This window comes from Nestor notabilis, unplaced genomic scaffold, assembly GCF_000696875.1.
Source record: "Nestor notabilis isolate BGI_N333 unplaced genomic scaffold, ASM69687v1 scaffold2827, whole genome shotgun sequence".
NCBI classification, from domain to species: Eukaryota; Metazoa; Chordata; class Aves; order Psittaciformes; family Psittacidae; genus Nestor; species Nestor notabilis.
The window spans coordinates 65,982-88,602 of record NW_009934936.1 but is presented as its reverse complement, the minus strand read 5'-3'; the positions used below and the strand labels follow the sequence as shown (position 1 = coordinate 88,602).

Here is a 22,621-nt window from a genome sequence, read left to right as displayed (position 1 = left end):
CAAAATACTCAACTCTGACATTCTACAACAAGCAAGAATGTTTTGATTTTCTTTTTCAGCAAGTCTGCACCCAAACTAAGTTATAAAAACAAAACATTTATAACTTGGAAGATGATAGATTTTCCTACCATAATGTTCGTGTGTTTGTCTTATTTTCTTTTACCTGAGTAACCTAAGTAAACAGATCACAAGGCAATTTAAACATATTAGCTAATACAAGGTTTACTGGACTTCTCATATATATAAATGTACTTTGACACTATTTGCAGTTTTACAAATACAAAATGAATAAGAATTTTAAAACATATTTACTGAGCAGCCATGTCTTTGATATCTGTACAGATCAATAGGTGCAGTGGAATTATGTACAGAATTTATCATTGAACTTTTAAACAGCTTTTGTGCAACCTGGCTGTAATGTGCATTTTAAAGAACTGCTGTCAGCATCACAGATCTGTAATTAACTGGTGCCAGAAATGCAGAGTACAGAATAGGACAACAGCTCCTAATATAATACTGTGCTATGCAGACATCTGTACATAATTCAAATAGTGCATATTACTCAATGTCTGATGAGGAATAATAGCTGCTAACACAGACACGGGCATTTACAGGTATTAGGTGTGTTATAGTAAGTATGGACAAATGAACTTTTCCATATATAGACATTAAAGGAAATGACTCGAATTAGGTAGTTATGTAATAATTAAAGAAGGGAAGTTATGTAATAAATAGCGAAATTTTCAATTCAACTTGCAGAATATTAGTACAGTAGGAAAAAATCCTTTACAGTAGCAATGAAACCATTCAGAAGCATTGTCAAATCAAAAGTAATTCAGTTTTATTTTATAATCATAGCAACTGAAAGTAAAAAAAAAAAAAAAAAAAAAATCAACATGAAGAAAATTTAGTTTATCTCTGATAGTCCTGTTAGTGTATGTCTGTCTGTGTTATTGTACCTGTCAGATGTTTCCTCCTCTTTTTGTGCTCTATTCACTTTATCACTTATTTTTTTAAATCTCTTTAGTCCAGCAGAAATCCATAGACATTAAAGCACAGTGAATGTTCAATTTGCAGACTGGTGCGAGTGAAAAAACATTGGGATACAATTACTTTTACGAGGTAAGCTTGGAGTAACTTGGGGGAGAAAATTTGCGCTTCAAGTACTTGAGAATGTAAAGTGGAAGACAGCTTACAACAGTGATTGCTGACACTTTCCACAGGAAGGTCACAGTTGTGATAAAGGCAACATCTGCAGAAACAAAAAAGGGAAAATAAGTAATAGGAGCTGGTAACCTGGAAACTGGGACTTCCATAGTGCAAAGTCAAGAACTGTTAATAGTTTGCTTATTCTATTGTTCAAGACCATGCAAAATTAAAACAAAACAAAACAAACAACCAACAAAACAAGAGAAAGTTACCCTCAACATTTTGTTTTTGCCAACTATTTTCTTTAGACAGGAACTTCAGAGTTCCTTTATGGTTCTTATGCTATTTTGTAGCACAAAATAATGTTAGAGGAAACACAATCTCAGTTTAAAAGCAACTTTCTCATAATAAAAAGTTAAGTCAGCTTACTTTTCTGCTAGTACGAATGATTTCACCTACTATAATACAAGTTCCCAACCAGAAAATCTGCTACCATTTTGGATCCTTTATTCCATATTCAGACTGTTTTTCTCTGAATCAGTCACAATTAGACTGAATGATTCTTAAAACCTTAGAGATTAAATTAGAGCCCAAAAATTTAAGGGGAAAACAATGTAGTAATATTGCCATAAGCCACACTTAAAAGCTATTTTTTCTGTGACAGACATTAACAAGAATGGTGATACTCTTCTTTGACAGTATTTGCAAGGGTCAGGTCATACTTATCAGGGAAAGATCGCAGAACCCAGGTAACCTGAAGAATTGGTTTGTTTTTTATTTATTTTATTTTTCCATTATTTACAAATGTGTATATTAAATAATTTACTACTCTTTTTAAAGAATTAAACTTCAAGAAAAGTCAAAGTTCACCTACCTAAGAAAGCTCCAAAAGACACTCTGCCTATACCTATTTCACAAAGAGGGAGAATGAAAATTAAAGGATAGATTTACAGAAGATACAAAAGTTATGTGGAAACAAAAAAACAAACCAATCAACCAACCAACCAACCAGGTTAGCTACACAAAAAGGAAACTGAAAATATGTTAGTAGCATTAACTGGAATATTATTGCCTTTCACATGACAACCAGAGTATTTTAAACAGCAATTAAGCCAAACATTTTGAAAACAGATTTTCTATTTGGTCATGTTTTAAGAGCCTAAGTAGGTAAGAAGTTTTCTTGCATTTGACTTCAAGGTGTAATTTACTGTGTAAACAACTTGATGAACTGTTTTAATACAAATTAAAATTCACCTCAGAAAATGCAGTAAGGTTTTACTGCTCCAACCTCACTCATTAAAAATACTTTTTACATTAGATTTCAGCGTATGAACTTGTTACACAGTTTTAGCCTAAGCCTGCTTAGACAAACTAAAAGCCTATATAACATATCTCAGAGACGTGCCTAATACAATCATTGACTGCAATTAATTCAGAAACCTGAAAACTGATTTACTTTCATGACTCAGAGCTGTAGAGCAGTATCAGATACTTCTGTAATTCTAATTTGAGTGCCCTGTCATACTTACGGCATCATTTCTTTGGGAGGAGATGATGCTTAATAAGTAACATCACTGAAAGAAACAGTTTATTTGCTGATGAAGTCAAGCACTATTGGACTGGATTGTTTTCCCTGGTGCATGAAGTTGTGCTGTACCTTGAACTGTAAACCATCGCTTAAGTTTATACTACATTACATGCACAAAAAAAGGCTCTCTCACCCAGCTGTAATATGACAGATAAAGTAAGAGTAAAGCATTAACAGTGAGACTAGCTGAAATGCATTCTCAGATTAACTGCTGAATAACACACAGTAAAATACATCTTTACAAAAGCCCATGAAATGGCACCCTTTTCAGTAACCTTAATGATGAAAAATACAGAAATTAAGTCCCCAGGCTGCAAGAAGCCACACAACCATTTATGTACTCAGCTGTTGGGACTTGTCCAGCAAATACATCAGGACAGTAAAGCACTCCCCTTTACAAAAAAGTTTGCAAGAAACAAAGTCCCTGCAGTTTTTACACATTCATGAATACCACCTAACAGTGTTTCTCACTGAACACCTACAAAGGATGGAAGGATTGCCTGTCACCAATACTAAAGACTTATAAAGATAAAGCAGCAAGTTCTGCCTTATAAAGTTCCTGGAAGTTTGGACTAAAGAGCCAGTACCCACATCATTTGTAATCTGGCCATGGAGATTGAGGAATCAACCCAGTAATTTCTGTTTAAAAAGTCTGTGCATCAGTGTCTGAGAAAAGAAAAATGTACTCTGGCAAACCTGAAATAATGTACAATACAAGTACCAAGTCCAGCAGGGTTGTTTCTTCATTAAAATTTTACTCTCGAGAAATTTGGGAAGTAACAGAACACCTGGGACAGGCAGTGAAACATCTACTGATGAAGAAAAATAGTAATATAAATATACTACCCTAGTGTTGAACACCTGGGACACGAGAGAGTAAAAGCAGAACTATGAGACTCCTAGAAATCACTATATAAAGTTTAATCCTGCTATGAGAAGTGACAATTGAAGAAGGGCAGCACCTAAGTCACCTGCTCCTGGAAAACACAAAGAGAAGGAGCTGGATTCTGCTCCTGTGAGGTATAATAAAAATCATTATACGTATTTCTGTAAAAGTTAGATTTGTAAAATCACACTGAGATAGTTGTTTTTGCTGAAGGATAATTTGATATAAAAAGAAATATGTATTATTTTGATGCTCAGATCTTTGACTGTTAAGTTTTGCAGTTAAAAAGTATTCTTTCATTTTGTGACCTATGAACAATCACAACCTTAAGATGCAGCATGGCATACAGCAATTTAAAGCAAAGCAAGCTTAATATAAGCTCATTGTAATTATGAAACAATGATTCTTATATGAAGCATCTATCCCAATAGGCTTCTGCCTCACACTCCAGCAATACTTCAGCTCTTTTAAGCTTGTGGATTACACCTAATGAGGTCCTGTTGGTCTGGCATGCTAAATAATTCACCACCTCAGCGAAAGATCTTGATTTTTGAAAATCATATCCATTTCAAGATCAGATCAAGGATGGGAAAAGCATGCATGGTTTGAGTAAGCTTTAGATAAATCATACTAACAGGAATAAAGATTGTCAAACCCTAGGAGGAAAGGATAAGAGAATATTACAACCCAACATTAAGCTTAATTTCAACTCATTCTCATTTCTTATAGAGAAAGCTGTTTTTTCACAAAGCATAATAACATCACTTATTCTTAATGAAAAAAATCCCAACAAACCCACAAGAGAAAAAAGCATAAAACAATTCTTTACTAAAATACTTCCACTATTACTCACCAAAGTATTCATTTAGAAATGCAAGAGAGGCCACATAGCAGCCAAGACTGAGAAATTCAGCCACCACCATTAACCAGTGCCATGTTCGTATGGTCAGTGCAACCATCAAGAGCTCAGTCAAGATTAGGGCAGTGAAGGAAATGGCAACGACATGTACAAATTCAGATTCAAAAAGCAGCAGAGCTCCATACATCAGAATACCACCTAGGAAAGGCACACAAAGTTATCAATACACTGTGCAATGAAATTTCAGTGTACCAGTTTTTACAGCTGCACACATAACAGTTGTTTGCTTATTATGAAAACTGCCCAGTAATTTTTTATAAGGTAACAAAACTGATCTTTCTAAAAGAACAGAAATGATATTTACTGTACTTGGTGCACGTGAAACAAAACAACCAAAGTAAAGCTGTAAAGAAATAAAACTATCACAAAATCAAACACCTTTTAGATGCAATATATCTGATGAACTGTTAATTAACCTCATTTTGTCGAGTGCTACAAATAAATGAGATATTGTTGAAAGTGTAATTACTTTTAACTGATCACGTAATTCAGATTTCTTCAACAGTGCTTCTGTCATGCCATGAAAGAAAACTACTGTATAAATATATACAATGTCATAAGCACTCATTAAAGTTATTTTGGATTAGCATTTAATTAAAAACATGTCATTTTTTTTTAGGTGATAGGCATCAATAAAAATACAAGTCCATGCCGTGTTTTGAATAGGCTTGGCACACTACAGGAATATCGATTTACAAGATAAACAGAAACCAATATATATAACTGCTCATGAAATGTTAAGCTTTGGGAATTCAACCTGCAGCTGAAAAACAATATTGGTAATAGCAGACAAAAAATTCTCAGTTAAGTAAAATTAGGACTCTTTCCTACCTTGGTAAATACTGATTAAAACCCAGATGAGGAAGGTCTTAAATGACAAAGATCTTCCCTAAGGGAAACAAGTGAGAGGACAATTAGACACGACTTAAAAAAAAAAAATAAATTAATCTACTCAGTTCATATATTTTTAATAGTTAATTACTAGAGAGACACTTTACAAGTAAAATAAGGTGTCTTTGAAGTGGCATAGGCTAAAAACCTTCTACTTGTTTTTATGATTCTTCATTGCAAACTTGTACAGAAATTGCACAAAGTCTAAATTTGGGGGTAGGACAGTTAAGGCCTTAAACAACAAAGATACTTTAGCTTGCAGTGCTCTGGCTGTTTTTCAGAGGGATAATTACAGTAAAATTAATTTTTTATTTAAAACAGTTTTATGTCTGTTTTGTAAAATGCGCTCTTCAAGAAAAATAGCACTGTGTACCTGTATCTACTGACCTAAACCTCAAACAAAACTGTAGTTACTAGTCACTCCAAATGTTGGATAAACTGTCTATTTGCAGTCATACTATAAACATATGACTACTCTAAGTTTTCAGTAAGTAACTATTTAGTAATAGTTACATTTTAAATCTTTTTGTGATTATGAATGTTATAGATTGAAACATAAATCAAAGAATAAACGCTGTACATGTGCATCTGACTCTTGCATTCTGTGAGAGTGCTGATGAAATACGGTAGAACCACACAGTTGGAAGGATACACATTTAGAAGGATAAAATGGCAGTCGAAGCAACCATTTTGCCACAAATGAAGTGGCCAATCCAGAACAGGCAAGAATCAGCACTTTACAATTAAATGTGCTTCACTGCTGTAGAAAGTGATGAGTTAACTTTCTATTACTTCAGTTGAGGCTAAAATACATTTTTGGATAGAGAGAGTTTCATGGCAAGGTGCTAAAGATATTTTCATAATGCTGTATATAGTCTAAAATGTTGGTGATAGACTGAAAAGATCTGAAAAAATTCTTGTACAAGCACAAAGAAACATTTTATTTTTTTATCTTCTCTTGTGGATGTCTAGTCATTTTCCTTTGAGTACTGGACACTGGTTCCACCTTCATCCATAGCTCCCAATTACTAAGATCTATGAAATAAGAGACTTGGTTCACCTTTATGGAACTAGAAGGGGAATTCTCTTCTGAGCTTCTACAGAATGCTGCACAACAGGCTTTGAATCATTTTCAGATGAAGGCAGGGATCCCTCTTACCTTTCAAATTTTCATCAGCTTTTCTAGCTATAACTCTGTAGAAGCCACAGTAACAGTAATACTGAATCAGTGTGTCCTGCAGGGTATTTGTCCAAACCTGTCTCTCTGAACCTTGCCAATTTTCTCTTCTTGCACTGGAGTGTCAATGACTTGTGTTAATGTATGTTATTCTTTTAAACATCTGAAAGGCATTTTCATCACTAGCATATCCCAGAAAAGAAGCCAATTCCTAGGAATACAATTATAGTCCACGCCAGCATGTGTTTGAGTAACACTAGCTGAATAGCGTTGGTAGAGGTTCGCATTTAGAGTCCATAATTTGAAAAGTTATGTGCAAAAATACGTAGGCTTCAGTGTCATGTTGACTAAGGCAGTGTGATCATAAGTTGTCATAATCACTCATAATAAGATTACCTTGTAATAGTGAAGTCAAATATAGCACATAAATAACTTTTTGTACTACTCATCCATAATCATTTAGTGATCATCTTCCCGACAATGCACTGAACTGTACTCTCCAGTTTCTCCACATTCTTTTTTTTTTTCTGAAGAGAATTATTTGGGTTCTACTTCTTTAATATTCACAGAGGTGCAATGTAAGCTGGGAAAGCCAATGATTCAGGATCTGCTATGAAGACAGGCTGACAGAGTTGGGGTGGTTCAGCCTTGAGAAGACTCCAGGGAGACCTGACAGCAGCCTTCCAATACCTAAAGGGAGTCTAGAAGAAATCTGGAAGGGGACTTTTTACAACGGCTTGTAGTGACAGGACAAGGGGGAATGGTTTTAAACTGAAAGAGAGGAGATTTAGATCGGAGATTAGGAAGTTCTTCACTGTGTGGGTGGTGAGGTACTGGAGCAGGTTGCCCTGAGAAGCTGTTGCTGCCCCATCCCTGGCAGTGTTCAAGGCCAGGTTGGATTGGGCTTTGAGCAACATGGTCTAGTGGAAGGTGTCCCTGCCCATGGCAGGGGTTTGGAACCAGATGAGCTTTAAGACCCTTCCAACCCAAACCATTCTACAATCTCCAAGAATTGTCATTTAAACCTAAACAAAAAACTTAGCCTGTAGTCATCCACCCATCCTCAGCAGTTTCTGAGTACAGGTTAACCATCAACAGGTTTCCATAGTTAAGCTTACAACTGCATTTAACAGGTGTATGGTCATGTTTTTTTCAGATTAATCATAGGCTGAAATCTCAAAAAGAAACCTTAAAAATTCTGAAACAGAGAGAATCAAGATTTCTAAGAGATGAGAAAAAATTCTCCCAGACTAACACAGCTGATAGCCAATTTAGAACATTCAAAAAGACAGAGGATCTGCAAAGTTTGGACCCTCTCCAGCTACAGTCTGCTTCTGAACTTTTAGACACATCTTCAAAGAATCTACTATCCCTAAAAAGACTGTCGGCTTCTACCTTGGATTGTAATTTTTCTAGCTGACAGTTTAAGTCAGAGTAGCAGCACTTCTCAAAAAACTTATGAAAACAGAATCTTGATATTTGTTTCACTTTTGTGGGTGAAGTAATTACACACTCTCATTGTTTGCATGTATGTGCAAATACACAGAAAGCAGTATCTACAGATGATTCAGCTAAGATACATCATTATCGATATCCACTATTTAAAGTCAGTCAACTTTTGGAGAGTTCAGCAGTAATTTCTGGGGGTTATGGGGGAAAAAATTAATCTACCAGCTAAAAAGGAAAAAGGAGCTGTGAAAAAATAAGCATAAATAACTCTAGATCAGAGATCCTGCAGCCAGACTGAAAGCAACTTTTACATCAACATACCTTCATGTTTATTTCAGTCCAACTATTGGTGTCTTAGCAAATGTATTAACTAAACTAAATGGAATAGTTGGTACCATGGCTAATTTTCATAGTACAAAAGTCTGCATTACATTAGTTGTGCACCTGTCTTGCATGGAATACGTTAAGAAAACTGCTGTAAGAATTCTCAGTTTTGCACAACTGAGATTTCCCCATTTGTTCATAATCCAAGCACTAAGGACATTCATACCTTTGTGAGATCCTTATAAAGTTCTGGATATAGCAATGCCATTTCTGGCTTCACATCCTGATCCAATACTAGAGAGAAGACTGGAAACATAGTATATATGGTTGCATACCTAGGTGAAAGGAAAGAACAGAAATTGACACTTTTGTATAATCTGCTTTTAAACTGATCAACTGAGTTCAACGATTACTTTTATGTAAGTGGAATTAGACTGGGTCTTCTACCCAGTATTGACGCAGCTTATCAGAACAGCTTTACAGAGGCAACCTGCTCTTGTGCTGCTGAGAGCTGCCAGTTACGAGAATTTACTGAGCTTTTATACATTCAAAACCAGTAAATACATTTCTTTCTTTTTTTAATAGCTATATTTATTCTATATATTATAATTATTTATTATATAGTATTTTATTAATAGCGTTTATTTAATTTATTATTATTTATTATATTATCTATCTATCTAGATATAAAAATATAAATCATCCAAGCTTATTGCTTGTTACCATACTCCCCATGCGTTTGCACTTTGGACAACTAGTCCAAAGACCTGACGCTTAAATTAATCCACAGACAATGGCATGAAAACTGAAGAAAAAAACAAGCACTCTATTCTGGACATAATGTTAAAGGTAGGTGGATGAACAATAGTCTTAACAGCTCTGTAAGTAGATTTGGATTTTAGTATGCACATGTCAGATGTATACTTTAGTACAACTTCCTTAGAACTCAGTGCAACTAATTACAAACATTTTCAAAAGGTCTACTGTCTGCCCCTGCAAAGTCTAGTGTAATCAGACCTTGATTTGACTATGATTTAACTTACTATTGATTTAGATTGTTACTGTTTACAACCAATATAAGAAGCAGCTCTTAGGGCAGAAGGGGCAGAGAGCAGGGACAAACACAGATATATGCATATCCCTCAGCTGTATGACTGTGAGAACTGTATTACTAAAGCAGCTCTGACAACAAGACCAGGGTGCTCCTAATCCTGCATACATTCACCTGTACAGAAATCTGTGTGGCAGATTTGGGTAGTGCACTCTCAGGAAATATCACAGTAGCTTCAGCTCCACTTTTAACAGAAAAATCTGATTCTTCCTAAGGCTTGCATGGCAATCTGTTTAACAGCTGAAACTGTCTGGGAAACTTCTATTGTTTTCAATCGTGTGCGAAAAATGCTATAGGGTACCTTCATCTCAGGCTATGCAGATCCCTCTCTACAGAAAACTGATAATGAGGCTTCCCCCCCTCATACAGTACATATTCAACTTACTCTGACTTTTGTTTATAGATTGAGGCCAGGTTTGGTAGCGTACCGATGATAAATGTATGAAAAACATGGCAGACACCAACTATATGATGTTATTGTTACAAGTTAGTTTGCTGTATTTGTTACCAGATACCATAACTGTCGGTTTTGACTTACCCTACCATTAGGAATCCTTGGTACAAGGGAACAGATGCAAAATAGAAGACTGATGAAAATACAGCCTACAAAAAGCAGATTATATACATATTTAATGTAATTCTATATACAAAACACTACAATAAAAAAGGAAGTAACAGTACTGTTTAAGATTTAGTGACATTTCAAAGACAGACATAGTGCTTTTAACTGTTCAGAAAACAAAGTTCTAAATACCTGCATAGTTGAAATAATAAGGCCTCGGTGCATGACGAACTGCCCAAGCGCTGCTGATCTTTTGTAACTGTTTCGACCATGTACCATCAGCAGCCTACCTATGTGTTTAAACTGTGTGATAGAAAAGTCAGCTGCTAGGGAAGCTTGTTTTCCCTCCTAGAACAAACAAAAATATTCCAAATATGAAACCCAGTGTAAACAATGTGTTTATAATTTCAAAATTCTAAGTGATAATTAAATTTAAAACTTAAGTTTCCTCCTGATTCAGAAATCAACTCTGCAATGAGACACAAAGGACAATTTTTTATGTGTATTCTAAGATGCAGTGGCCATAACAAGCAAGTTTAAGCACCTATCCTGCTTCTTTCAGGTAAATGCTACACAAAAATATCTATAGCGTTTTCTCCTTTTCTTGCTTTTTGTATTTAAAAAGATAACATAGAATCATGGAATAGTTAGGGTTGGAAAGGACCTTAAGATCACCTAATTTCAACCCCCCTGCCATAGGCAGGGACGCCTACCCCTAGACCATGTTGCCCAAGGTTCTGCCCAACCTCAAAGTACATATAAGCAAGGAAGACACTAGTTCAAAGACTAAGCATTTTTATCATCTTACAGCATACTTTAATTAGAAATTATCAATTCACTATTGTTTAAGAATAAAGCTTTTAATCCTATGTTACTATTTGACAATGGAACTGTTAACATTACCTTGCCTTCAATTCCAATTCCACAGTCTGCTGCTTGGATCATGCTGACATCATTTCCTCCATCACCTGGAAAATGTCACTGCAATATTCAGCTCTTCAGAGTTTTTACTCTCCTGGCCTTACAGTATTTTAGAAGCCTCTTATATACCTTTCAATTCTTACAGTTAATCTATGGCTTATGATTAATTACTTTAGCAATCAAGACTTGTTCTTGAGGAAAAGAAGATAACAACATCTTTCTCACGGAATGGCATTTTCTGCTACAGCTACATAATACCTGGCTGTTCATAAAAGTTTCTTTGGATTTGTTCCAACTATTTCTCAATGGTGCCATCTACTACTTAATTTTATGACAGACTTTAGCTACTGCAAATGAAGATCGTGCCAACAGTTACCTATTGCACATGTGCGTTTTCCAGTGTGGTGCTGTAACAGTTTCACAATATGAGCTTTTTGGGTGGGAGAACACCGGCAGCATACTACAGCAGGACACTGACAAGCAAGCTCTACAAATTCATGCTCGTAATACTTCAGACAAACCTAAAAAAAAAACCCCAAAACATTCACATTTACTTATGATTAAATACTACAATATGTAGTCTAACATACAAACACAGTATGAAGAATTCTTCTTTTATGAAGTTTTGCTTGCACAACATCCACCTGGGAGAAAAAAAGCCTCATTATCCTGACTGTGGCTTATTACTTTAAAGTGACATTCTCATTTAGAGAGCCAACATGGTTTGGGGTTAAGAGAAGAGACAATAGCACGCTGCATACGAATTCCATTCTGTTACCATACAGGAGACCAGAGAACCAATAACATTTTCCATTTAGAACATAAATCCTCCAATTAGGACTCAGTGAAAAACAGAAGTATCTCTAAGGTCAACTTAAATATGAGCAATTACTAGGAAAAAAAAAAGAGCATCTTCGAAGGCGCTGATACTTTACTTTTTGAACATAAGTATACAGACAAATATAATCTGACAGAAACCAATTCTTACCTCAAGTGAGTCCCCAGATATCACCAAGGCACAGTCATGCTTCCTCCTAAAGGCATTTAATTCTAAGTGAGCCTCTCCTCGAGTGGTAACCTTCAATAAAAAGCACTCAATTTAAAGATTTTATTATATTCTTAAAAAAATCTTGCCTAAATAAATGAGGTTTTGATAACTCATACCCAGAAAGCCTTGGTTCTTCAACAAGTGTTTTATCCCAGTGCAAACCATGGGATGTGATTACAAGCCTTGGATCTTACAGAGTGAAAAGTTATCCTCAAACGAGGAAAGTCTATGTAGTCAGCTAAACTGGTTCCTCACCAAAGTAGACCAGGGATAAAAAACTAATGAATTCGTGAGACTAAAATATCTTAAGTTCAAGCTGACCTGAGTCCTTCTATCTTGGCAGAGCTAGATGAAAAATAGACAAAAAAACCCCAACCAAATCCCAAAACATTTAATCATTAACCAGTAAAATATGTTCTTTGAATAATGAAAAATGTTCACGTTAATGGTTCCTTCAGTTTAGGTAAGTAGGTACAGATTTCAAACGGCACATAAAAATGCTCACTATTACTAATCCTTTTGGATCTTGTATGAGTATGCAAGCAGGATCAAGTGGCATAATACAAAAGAACTACATCATAGATTTTTTTTTTAATTTACATAATTATTCTTTCAGAAAGGCCCAGCTGTGAAATGCAAAAATGATCAAAGATTACCAAATAGATTTTGGAACATTTTGAGCTAGAACACAGAACACGAAAAATGTAAATTATGAGCAGATTTTGAGGAGACTGCAGTTTTGGTTTTCTTTCCAATAAAAGATCAATGTATTTTAGAGCTATCGTGCAAGACAAAATTGCAAGCAGAATAAACCAGAATAAAACGCAAACTCTGATTACACTTCTCATTTTGGCTCTGTCAGCAGTTTGATGAAATGGCTTTTAAAATAGATGAGTCTTAATTACACTGAACATGAAGTTTTGTCTTTGGCCCACTACTACCCAGAATCAGATGCAGTCCAAAGACCTTTCTCCCTCCAGATGGGCTCTATTATACATACAATTTGAGTTACATTAAAAAGCACCTGCAAACTGATTCCCCCACACATGTGCCCCAATTCAGGCTTTTTTTCCTTTCTCACAATTAAGTCACAGAATCACAGAATCAACCATGTGTAAAGAGAAAGCTCCTTGTCTGCCAACTGTTAGGAACCACGTATTTCACTGACCCATTATAAACTTCCTGCATTACAGAAATTAAGAGATGTCAGCACTTGATGTACACTGAGGAGCAGTAATTGCCCTCTCTGGTCTACCTTCCACCTAACAGAGGATTTTCTTGGGTTTGTTTTAATTTGCAAGTATCTCTAGAACAATATATCAGTTAATTTCATTACAAAATTAAGAAGCTAAGACTTCTAAGAATAAAAAGGATAAGTGTTAAAAACAAAATGCCTTTCTTTTGGGAAGCCAAACTAGTACATAATTTTTTATTCACTAATTTATAACTAAAAGTTTTAGTGTGGTATTTTCTTACATTAATCCGGTAGTTATTTCTTTGCAACCAATTCAGCCACAGAAATAATTGTGTATAAATCCATTTTGTAATTAATTTAAAACTTTCTAAGTTAACAGAGTTTTCTGCTGATCTCTTATTACCAGTCAAGGTAATGAAAATAAAAATCTGACTCAACTAAATAGATTTTGTCCAGGAAGGTTTAATTTGTGGTGTTACAACATGGAAAGGTCAACAAAAATTGATCTGAAGTTTTATCAGAAGCATTAATAATTTAATTGCAAATAGTAGTCTGCAGGGCCCAATTTGCCATTCTGATGCTTCAGAAGAAACTACATTTACATGTAAATTATATTCATATAATTATTTCTGTAGGTGCAAGTGGTTCATTTAGAGCAAACACAGACATATTATGTCTGATCACATGGCATCAATCAAAGTCTGGAAAATCTATTTTGTTTGGCTTCAATAAAGTTGATGCTATGCAACTATAACCAAAATGTACTGAAAAAGATATTCAGTTTACCTTCCTAATAATTGTCTTGAACAGTCTGTTAAAAAGAATGCAAATATATATAATGATACAAAAGAGTTCTATTAATGAAAATTCTCAAACAAGCAAAAACCCTATTCAGTAAGTCTAAATACTCTTTCCTATTGGCTCAGCATCTCACATAAACCCCCTTTCCATCATTATTCACAGGTACCTTACTATGTTCATTGCCTAAGTGAAGATTATAAAATGTATGATGAACCTGGGTCACCCAAACAAGGGTGATTTTCAAAAAGCAGCCAACTCCTAATCAGATAAAGAAACATTGTTATTAGCTGTCCTTTGATGAACCAACAAAAAAGTTGGAACTATACTTACAGGTCTGAAAATGTGAATATCTTGAGTCCTAGACACTAAGTGAGAACTTTTGGCAATGCAAGTTGCTGTCTCCAGTTTATCTCCTGTTAACATCCATATCTGCAAAATAATGTTAAAGTTTACTCCACTGGTTATTAATGTGTCTGTTCTCCAAATCTAAATGACATCTCTCTCTAAGCTTTTTCTGGTACCTTTTCGTATTAGATTAATAGCAGTTTTTACTGCAATAATGCACTTGAGGCAGTTCCATTCTCCTACCCTTCTCACAAAGGCCAATGTCTCAGTTCAGATGAAGACAAGGTGAAACTCTGGGGAAAGCCACTGGCATAGCTGAAAAGCAGGGAGAGCATAAAAGCCTTTCCCTTCCTAAGGCCCTGACGCTACCTTGGCTGAAAGAGCATGCACACAACTACACGCGAAAGACATTTGTTAGTAAAATGATGCAACACAACAGTCTGTAACACTAGTAAGAATCTATCAGAAAGCAGCAGCCAAGCAATGAGACAGTATATCCTAGAGGAAGAGCTACAGCCCCAGCACTCCAAAGAGATCCTGCCCACTGACCATACAAAACTGGGATGAAAGCATTAAAGAATAAGGTTGAGGATCCACCTGTTCTTGAAGTGAGATGGCGCTCTCTCCCTCAGCCCCTTAACACCAAGAAAGTTGAAGGACATCTGATGAAATACCATTACCCTTAGACCAAACTGAATACACCACATAGGAAAAATTACTTTACCTGCAGAAGTTATTACTGCAGTTACTAAGTTTACAGTCACAATTTTATTACACTGTAAGCCTCTGTCTCCCTTTTTACCCGTACATCTCAGGCAAGATCCTTTTCATTAGTGTTCTTGTGGGTCAATGAACGGACAAGACTCGTATTTTCTCATCAGTAAATGAGTAATGTATAATTTTATGACCTAGAAACAGCTACTACCATGTTTCCCTCCTACTTATAATGTTAGTTGTAATTAAAGCCAGAACAGTTTTAATGCTTTGAAATCCTAGAACTAATCATTAAAAAACCCAAAGCAAAACGACAACCTAAATATTGTCAGTGTTCTATATCTATTTTAGCAGGATATACCCAACAGTCAGAAGTGACCACGTACAGAAGAAGTATCAAGAGCAATCAAGAAAATATTGTACATGAAGTACATATTAAGTACTTTGCACTAGTCTCACTCTACTACAAGAAACTTGATGTAATCATAAGGCTTCAATCCATACATATATTTTTCTAATTGTGCACACCACTGCATTACAAGCTAATTCATCTGAAAGCCTTTGGGGAACAGGGATTAATTAAAAACAGAATAACAATATAGCAGACATGGGGAGGGGCCTCTGGAGATTATCTAGTCAACTCTTCTGCTCAAAACAGGGTTGAGTACAGCAGGCTGCTCAGGACCACATTGAAACCACAGTAGGCTGCTCAGGACCATGTTGAAACAGTTCTGAACATTTCCAAGGATGGAGACTCCACAAACTCGCTGGGAGACCTGCTCCAACGTTTGAACACATTCACAGTAAAAAAAAACTTCTTTCAATATTGAAGTTTCCATCCACTGCCTCTTCTGCTTTCACTATGAACCACTGAAAACAGTCTGGCTCTGTCCTCTTTGCGGCCTCCCTTCAGGTATTTATACACAGTAGTAAGATCTAACTTGACCCTCCTTGTTTGTTATCATGAGGACTAGCAGAGCATCTCTCCTTGTCAACTCCTGTATCACGAGATTATTGTCATTGCACTCCAACATTCTGGTTTGCTTATGCCCTCCTGTGTTGCTCTTTCAGCAGATATTGGGGTGGTTGAAGTCCAACACAAGCACTAGCATGTGCAAGTGTGAGGCTTCTTCCAGAAGGCCTCTTCTACTACTTCTTGATCAGGCCATCTGCACCAGACATTCACCATAATATTGTCCACACTGGTCTGCCCACTAATTCTAACCTATAAATTCTCAACAGAGAAATTCTTTACTCTAAGGGTGGTGAGACATTGGAACAGTTTGCCAGACAAGCTGTGTATGCCCCATCCCAGGAACTGTTCAAGGCTAGGTTGGACAGGGCTTTGAGCAACCTCATCTAGTGGGAGGTATCCCTGCCCATGGCAGGGGGGTGAAACTAGATGAGCTTTAAGGTCTTCTCTGATTCAAACTGTTCTGTGATTCTATGATACTCCTTACTTTGAATGCACCTGAATATAGACAAGTACTATTCATGTCTTGCTAAAAAAAGTTAATAAATGATGACCTGTTACGTCAGCAGTATGTGTTTAGTACCTTTATTCCAGCATTTCTTAGCATCTCTAGAGTTGGTCTAACATCTGCTTGCAGCTGATCTTCTACTCCGGTGAGACACAGCAATTCCATTTCTCGCTCCAAACTCTCTACAACAGCAGCAACCTTCAGGTTTCTATCATGTATGCTTAACTTTGCTTGGTTGTATCGACTCTGTTTGCACAAACACAAAACCACTTAAGAGTTTGCTCTAGAGGAATGCTCCCCTTAAAGTAACTTAATATGGCGAAGCAGAAGATCACTCTGACCCTTCATACCTCAAAATCTTGATACTGTTCTTCCGTCAGTGATTTTTTGGCAACAACCAGTGTACGCAGTCCTTCTCGTGCCATATTACCACACTAAGTGGAACAAACCACAGAACAGTTATGCAAATATTCAACCATATGTACATGTTTTATATTATATGCTAACAGGGGATATCTGTACCATAACTTTTTAGACTCAGATTATTCTGGAGAAGCCACGAACAGTATAAAAAGCAATGATACTTCAGGTCCCCCAAATTACTGGTAAGCCAATCTCTATTTTCTCTCCTAGCTTAAAGAAATCCTATCCTAGGTTGAAGCTTTAAAAGAAATAAAAGCTATTTTTGAGGCATGTAATAAAGCTACATTTTATTTTACATTGCACATACCTCTTATCAGAAAGATATCTAGACATTAAAAATAGCCATGGAATAGCATATCTTAATGAAAAACAAGGCTGTCCAGTGCAAAACACTTATTGATTTGACCTCATAAAGCTAAATAAATTAAACAACTATTTTACAATTAATTGTGCATCATTATCGCCAAAAGTAATTTTTATGACATTTTGCTAGGTCTCAAGGGAGTTTAATTTATTCGTGTCCCTGAATAAATCAAACTGCCCTCCAGCAGATATTGATTCATATTGCCAATAACATTATGAACATACATGGTGTAATCATTGTATTAACATATTGTCTGTATGTAGGGTCAAAATAAGATGATTGCTGGTACCTTCTAGAGCCACACAGTGAAAAATAGCCATCAGCTTTGAAATTCAGTCACTAGCTATTTTACGTTAAGCTTAGTAAATGTGGCAAAAAACCTATTTCAATTTGGCTGCAACCCTTACTGTACTTCATAATTCATAATCATACCTCACTGTAGAATTTGATAAAACAAAAGCACTTCAGATAAATAGATTTATAGCAGAACACTTCTCAGAAGTAATTAGGTTTTATGTGAAAAGTCAGTCAATGAAAAACAACTTTCCTTGTTTTAAGTAGGAACGTGTTCTGCTGAGACTCTCAGCTTTGCTTTTCCTATGGGTTATTTAAGATTTGGAAGTAATTCTAATCACTTAAAATCCATTCAGGATATATGTAACAACTTCAAAACCCGTTACTGCACTGGCTCAGGTTCTCTTTTAAACCTATTCCAAAAATTAATGGTATTTTGACTTTAGGTTTTTAGTTTTTACAGAATCTTAATTTTTATAAATTTTGATTTTTGTTTCTTACCTCTTCTTCTAACCAATCATTGTACTGTACAATAGTGGACATTGCAACATCTGCACCCTTCATGTAAAATGTAATTTCTCCTGAAGATTCATCCTAAAATTTTACAAAAGAAATACAATGGAAAAAAAAAATCTGTTTATACAGTCAAAACAATTACCTACCAATAACATAACTGTCTTTTCCAGTAGTCAATGGATGATTTATAAAAGAAGTAGTACACTGCCAAGAGGTGGGTAAGTTTTATTACCTGATGTCACTACTTCAAATGACATCTCTGATTTCATTGAAATGCATATTCCCTACTTTCTCATATGAGAGGATCAGTTCCAAGTGATGTTGCTGTGACTAACAGATTATCAGCATACCTAAACTGCAAGTCTAAATTTTAGAATATCACTGTTATGACCCCTGTAATCACTCCTTTGTTTCTTTGGTGGCATATACTGTCTAACTCGCAACAGAAAGTTTACCCCGTATCTTTGAAATAACTAAGTAATTAAAAATTTACAAATAATTTAGTGTAAATGCTTGTTACAGCTGTTTTAATGATGAAACACTCATGGTATATTCACAGAATTCACATGCAGGCAAATATAAAAGAAATCAGAAGTATATAAGAGGTATAGTTTGTCACTGAAGGAATGGATTAGTCTGATCTGCAAGCTTCTTAAATGAGCATGTCACTGTTAAAACAGGCTCTTAGTGCCACCATCACCTAAAGAAATACACACTTGCCAAAGTCTCTCCAGGCCTGAAGTATACTTGCCTAAGGCTGATGGCGTGCCTGGCTTGTCATCATGGACAAATAAAAAATGGGATGTGTTTGACACTTATTTAACTGGGACTTGGCAGTGAACTAACTGTCTAACAATGCTGTCTGAAGTTGTTCTGCTACAGTCTCAGATTTTAGGTAGGGAGAAGGTAGAAGTATGTAGTGCGGATGGCTTAACATTCACAGAGGTTTAAACCTTGCTTTTAGCATGGTATTGTGGCTTTCTTTCATCTGAGGTTTTAATGATTGTTACTCCTAACTGGACATCTAGGAGACAACTAAGCACATACCTCATAAATCTTAGGCCCTAGGGTTGTGCTGTGTATCCATGACAGTTCAGATATCAGCACTGGGTCTGGAAAAGCAGCAGCACTAGTAGTACAGAAAGTTGCTAACTACTACTGTAAGAAATTTCAGCCATTAATTTATTTCTGGAAGAGGCAACATATTTTGTATGAAAAAAAAAATGGAAAATTAAAATCAAAGGCTTAAAGGCAACCTGCAGCATCAGAGGCTAAGCATAAAGTAGTGAAATTAACATGTTCCCATGAAAGAGAATCTCTGCAACATGAGATTAGTCTGATTCTTCTACAATTGCTTGCCTAGTATTTCATGAGTACCCATATGAAACGTACACTTTCCATTTGAAAATCTTGTGAAATGCACTTTCTGAATGATCAAGTTTCTATTAAATTTCATAAAAATAAACATTCAGTAAAAACATTTTTTGAGATATAAAAACAAACACTCAGAGGACCCCCACAATTACCCGAACTATGATGCCCATGCGCTTGCTCTCAGAAGTGAAGGGGAAGATCTGCAGAATGTAGTATGTCAGAATGTGTCCACCAGGGGTCTTCAGCTGCATTGAGGTCAAATCCCTGTTAACCAGAGTGAGACCCACACTCTCGGTCCACTGCACCAGAGCTACCTAAAGAGAAAAAAAAAACAACCCAAAACCAAACAAAACAGACATGTTTCAGTGTCTATTATAGGTCATGTTTCAGAAGGTCTATTATACTGTTCTATAAATCAGGCTAAAGCCAAACAACTGTTGCTAGGGTAAAAGTCTAAACTCTTCCAAGAATCTAGGGGAGAAAAAAAAAAGTGAATAGCACACTGAGAACAAAATCTTAATACATCAAATAAGCATTTTCCTTCAGTAAGCTTACAAAAATTCTTATGAAGAACAGAAAACCTTACTTGAACTTATTCCTGCAAAGGACTTATTTAGACTGTACTGTTCAGAAGTAACAGTTCTAATAAGGAAAACATTTTGGATTCTTACACCTGGCCTACATGCAACTGTTTTGGTTTTTTTTTTCTCTCAACAGAAGTACCATATAAAAGCTGTAAATGATTCAATACTCCCAAGGTTAATTTTCAATTTTCACAGTGAAAGGTTACTATTACAGTCTGACCTGTAAATTGCATCTTTCTACTAATACCCTTTCATCTCATTTGTGTCCCTTTGCAGCTAGGACTAAGTGTTCTATATTTGGTGGCTCACATCTGTTTATTATTTCGTTTATGCTTGGCTTCACCTACCATTTCAATTAGCATTTTACAGCACAGTCATTTTGGATTCTAATACCTGGCCTACATGCAACTGCATATTTTTTTTTTATCTAATTGATCAGTGCAAATACTATAGCAGAGATAGTCAATAAGGCTCAAGAGTCAAACAGATGCCTAAAATGCAACTAAACAAACTTCAGAGCAAAAAATTAAATTTGACTCTCATAATTCAGAATGAATCACAGCAGCTAGACCCTGACAGCATCCAGAACACCACAGCCAGACCTCACCTTTAAATATCTGAAGCTTTTTAGAATATAAAATCAAAAAAAAGTATTTCACAAATGGCATGAAAATCTAAATTATAACTCTTAACAAATAAATATATACTGAAAGACTGGCTATACAGAGTTCAGAAAAAGCATTCTTAGGCAAGTCTCTCTTCTTGAGGTTTCCCCTTGACAAGTGTATTCTCTTCAACATGTTTCTGAAACTTTATATTAAAATGGTCTTGCAATCTAGTATGCATACATCAATAACCCCTAGAATGCCAAATAAACACAGCAGCTGTGGCTTCTATAAAGCTTGAAATATTGGATGGAGTTGGATAAAGCAATCAAAGGTTAGAGAGGCACAGAAGTATTTGCTGCTGATGCTACCATTTTGCTTAAAAAAGGAAAAATCATTCTAACTATAATGTTTACTTGCTGTCAACTATTAATTTCCTAACATGCATTGATGAAATTGCCCATTTCCCAAATCCACAGATATTTTTTTTATTAGGGACTTATCTGGATATTTAGTGGGCCTTGTCTGGTATATCACCAAGTTCTTCTATGGAAACTGGCTGCCTAGGAGACAGAAGTACATTGCTAGCTATAGCGTCCTCCCACTACTGGGACACAGGTGTGCACCTCAACCCACTAGCTGTGTAGTGTTCCCAGGACAGGTAATGAAAGTGGAGTCAAAGAAAGCTTCAGTGGTTTCTAACTTGCTAGTTGTCTTCCTCCTCAGTAGAAATCCAAAGGGTAAAGACAGCTCTCCACCTCTCTTCTTTGGAAGTAGCAAGTTCCAAATTAGGAATGAAGGTAGAAAATAATTCCATTATGAAATGTAAAAATAACAGATCTGACAAAAGCTACCGAGAAACCCCTCTTATTTAGAGCTTCTTACCCAAAACCTTTCAGGTGTTTTTCTATCTACCACACGCCCACTGTTGAGCTCTGGTTGTCTATGTCAGCAGTGCCTCTCCACTAGAGGCCACCCGACTGCCAGAGCTTCCATTGCTCACAGCCCCACATATCAAACTCTTCAATTACCACAACACAGATTGAGATTCAAGTGAAATTCATAGACTTCATACAGAAACTCTCTTAACTCAAGCAGTAACTGCGTGACCCACAATGTAAAAGTACTAGCTCTTGAGGCGGAAGTAGCTTCTCTGACCAGAACGGTGTGTCTAGCTCAGTTGCCTGAGGAACGTGTGCATGTTGAGAGGGGCATGAAGAGAGGAAACTTCAGAACCACTGTTGTTACAGACCATGGCAGTCCTAACTCCATGTTTTGGGGCCATCATCATCCTGTTTGTTTAGAAATGTTCATTTATGGAACTAGATCAAAACAAGCAGCTTTTAAGTTTCTTAGGCAGTTACAAGAAAGTTCCACAAGGTACAGAAGGTTTTTGGCGATGATCATTTCCTATTTTATCAGTCGCAAAACCTAAGCCTACTGGAGCTAGGAAAATGAACAGTTAAGGACTTCACAAACTCTCTATCAAGCACTGCAAAAAATCCAAGCCCATTATTCCTGTTGTGGATTCAGAAATACATATTTAATTAAAACATTAGATTGATTTTAGCCTAAAATAAATACTGATCAACAATTAAAAAAAAAAAAAAAGAAAGAAAACGTGTAAATTGATAGGCCACAAAACCCTTGGTGTATTTCATTCATCATTAACTAATTACATTCTAAATGATTTTTTTTCCAACTGTGGTGTCAACATCTTATTAAGGAAAAAAAAAAAATCTTTTCTACAACACGTTCTATTAGCCTATAAGCCCCATTTAATAACCCAAGTTAAAATAATTATGTGGCAGAAAATACTGCAAATATCTAAGCACAGGAATCAATAGATAAAAAAGTCAAACGTGTAAGATGAAACATATTGTCCATAGAAAGCATTTAG

General features: G+C 35.9%; 1 protein-coding gene across 1 annotated transcript in view; it reads right to left on the bottom strand.

Moving 5' to 3' along the window:
- Positions 1-682: 682 nt before the first annotated feature.
- Positions 683-22,621, bottom strand: part of LOC104408086 (probable phospholipid-transporting ATPase IIB) — a gene marked incomplete at its 5' end in the record, with an annotated part of 81,887 nt that continues 59,948 nt past the window's right edge. The window contains 15 exons of the mRNA XM_010017567.1: positions 683-1,252; positions 2,024-2,056; positions 4,477-4,680; positions 5,374-5,431; positions 8,610-8,718; positions 10,033-10,097; positions 10,249-10,404; positions 10,960-11,024; positions 11,354-11,498; positions 11,966-12,055; positions 14,352-14,450; positions 16,637-16,807; positions 16,912-16,995; positions 18,144-18,236; positions 19,685-19,846. Of these exons, the coding sequence (XP_010015869.1) occupies positions 1,116-1,252; positions 2,024-2,056; positions 4,477-4,680; positions 5,374-5,431; positions 8,610-8,718; positions 10,033-10,097; positions 10,249-10,404; positions 10,960-11,024; positions 11,354-11,498; positions 11,966-12,055; positions 14,352-14,450; positions 16,637-16,807; positions 16,912-16,995; positions 18,144-18,236; positions 19,685-19,846 (1,671 nt within the window). The remainder of the gene's footprint in view (positions 1,253-2,023; positions 2,057-4,476; positions 4,681-5,373; positions 5,432-8,609; positions 8,719-10,032; positions 10,098-10,248; positions 10,405-10,959; positions 11,025-11,353; positions 11,499-11,965; positions 12,056-14,351; positions 14,451-16,636; positions 16,808-16,911; positions 16,996-18,143; positions 18,237-19,684; positions 19,847-22,621) is intronic.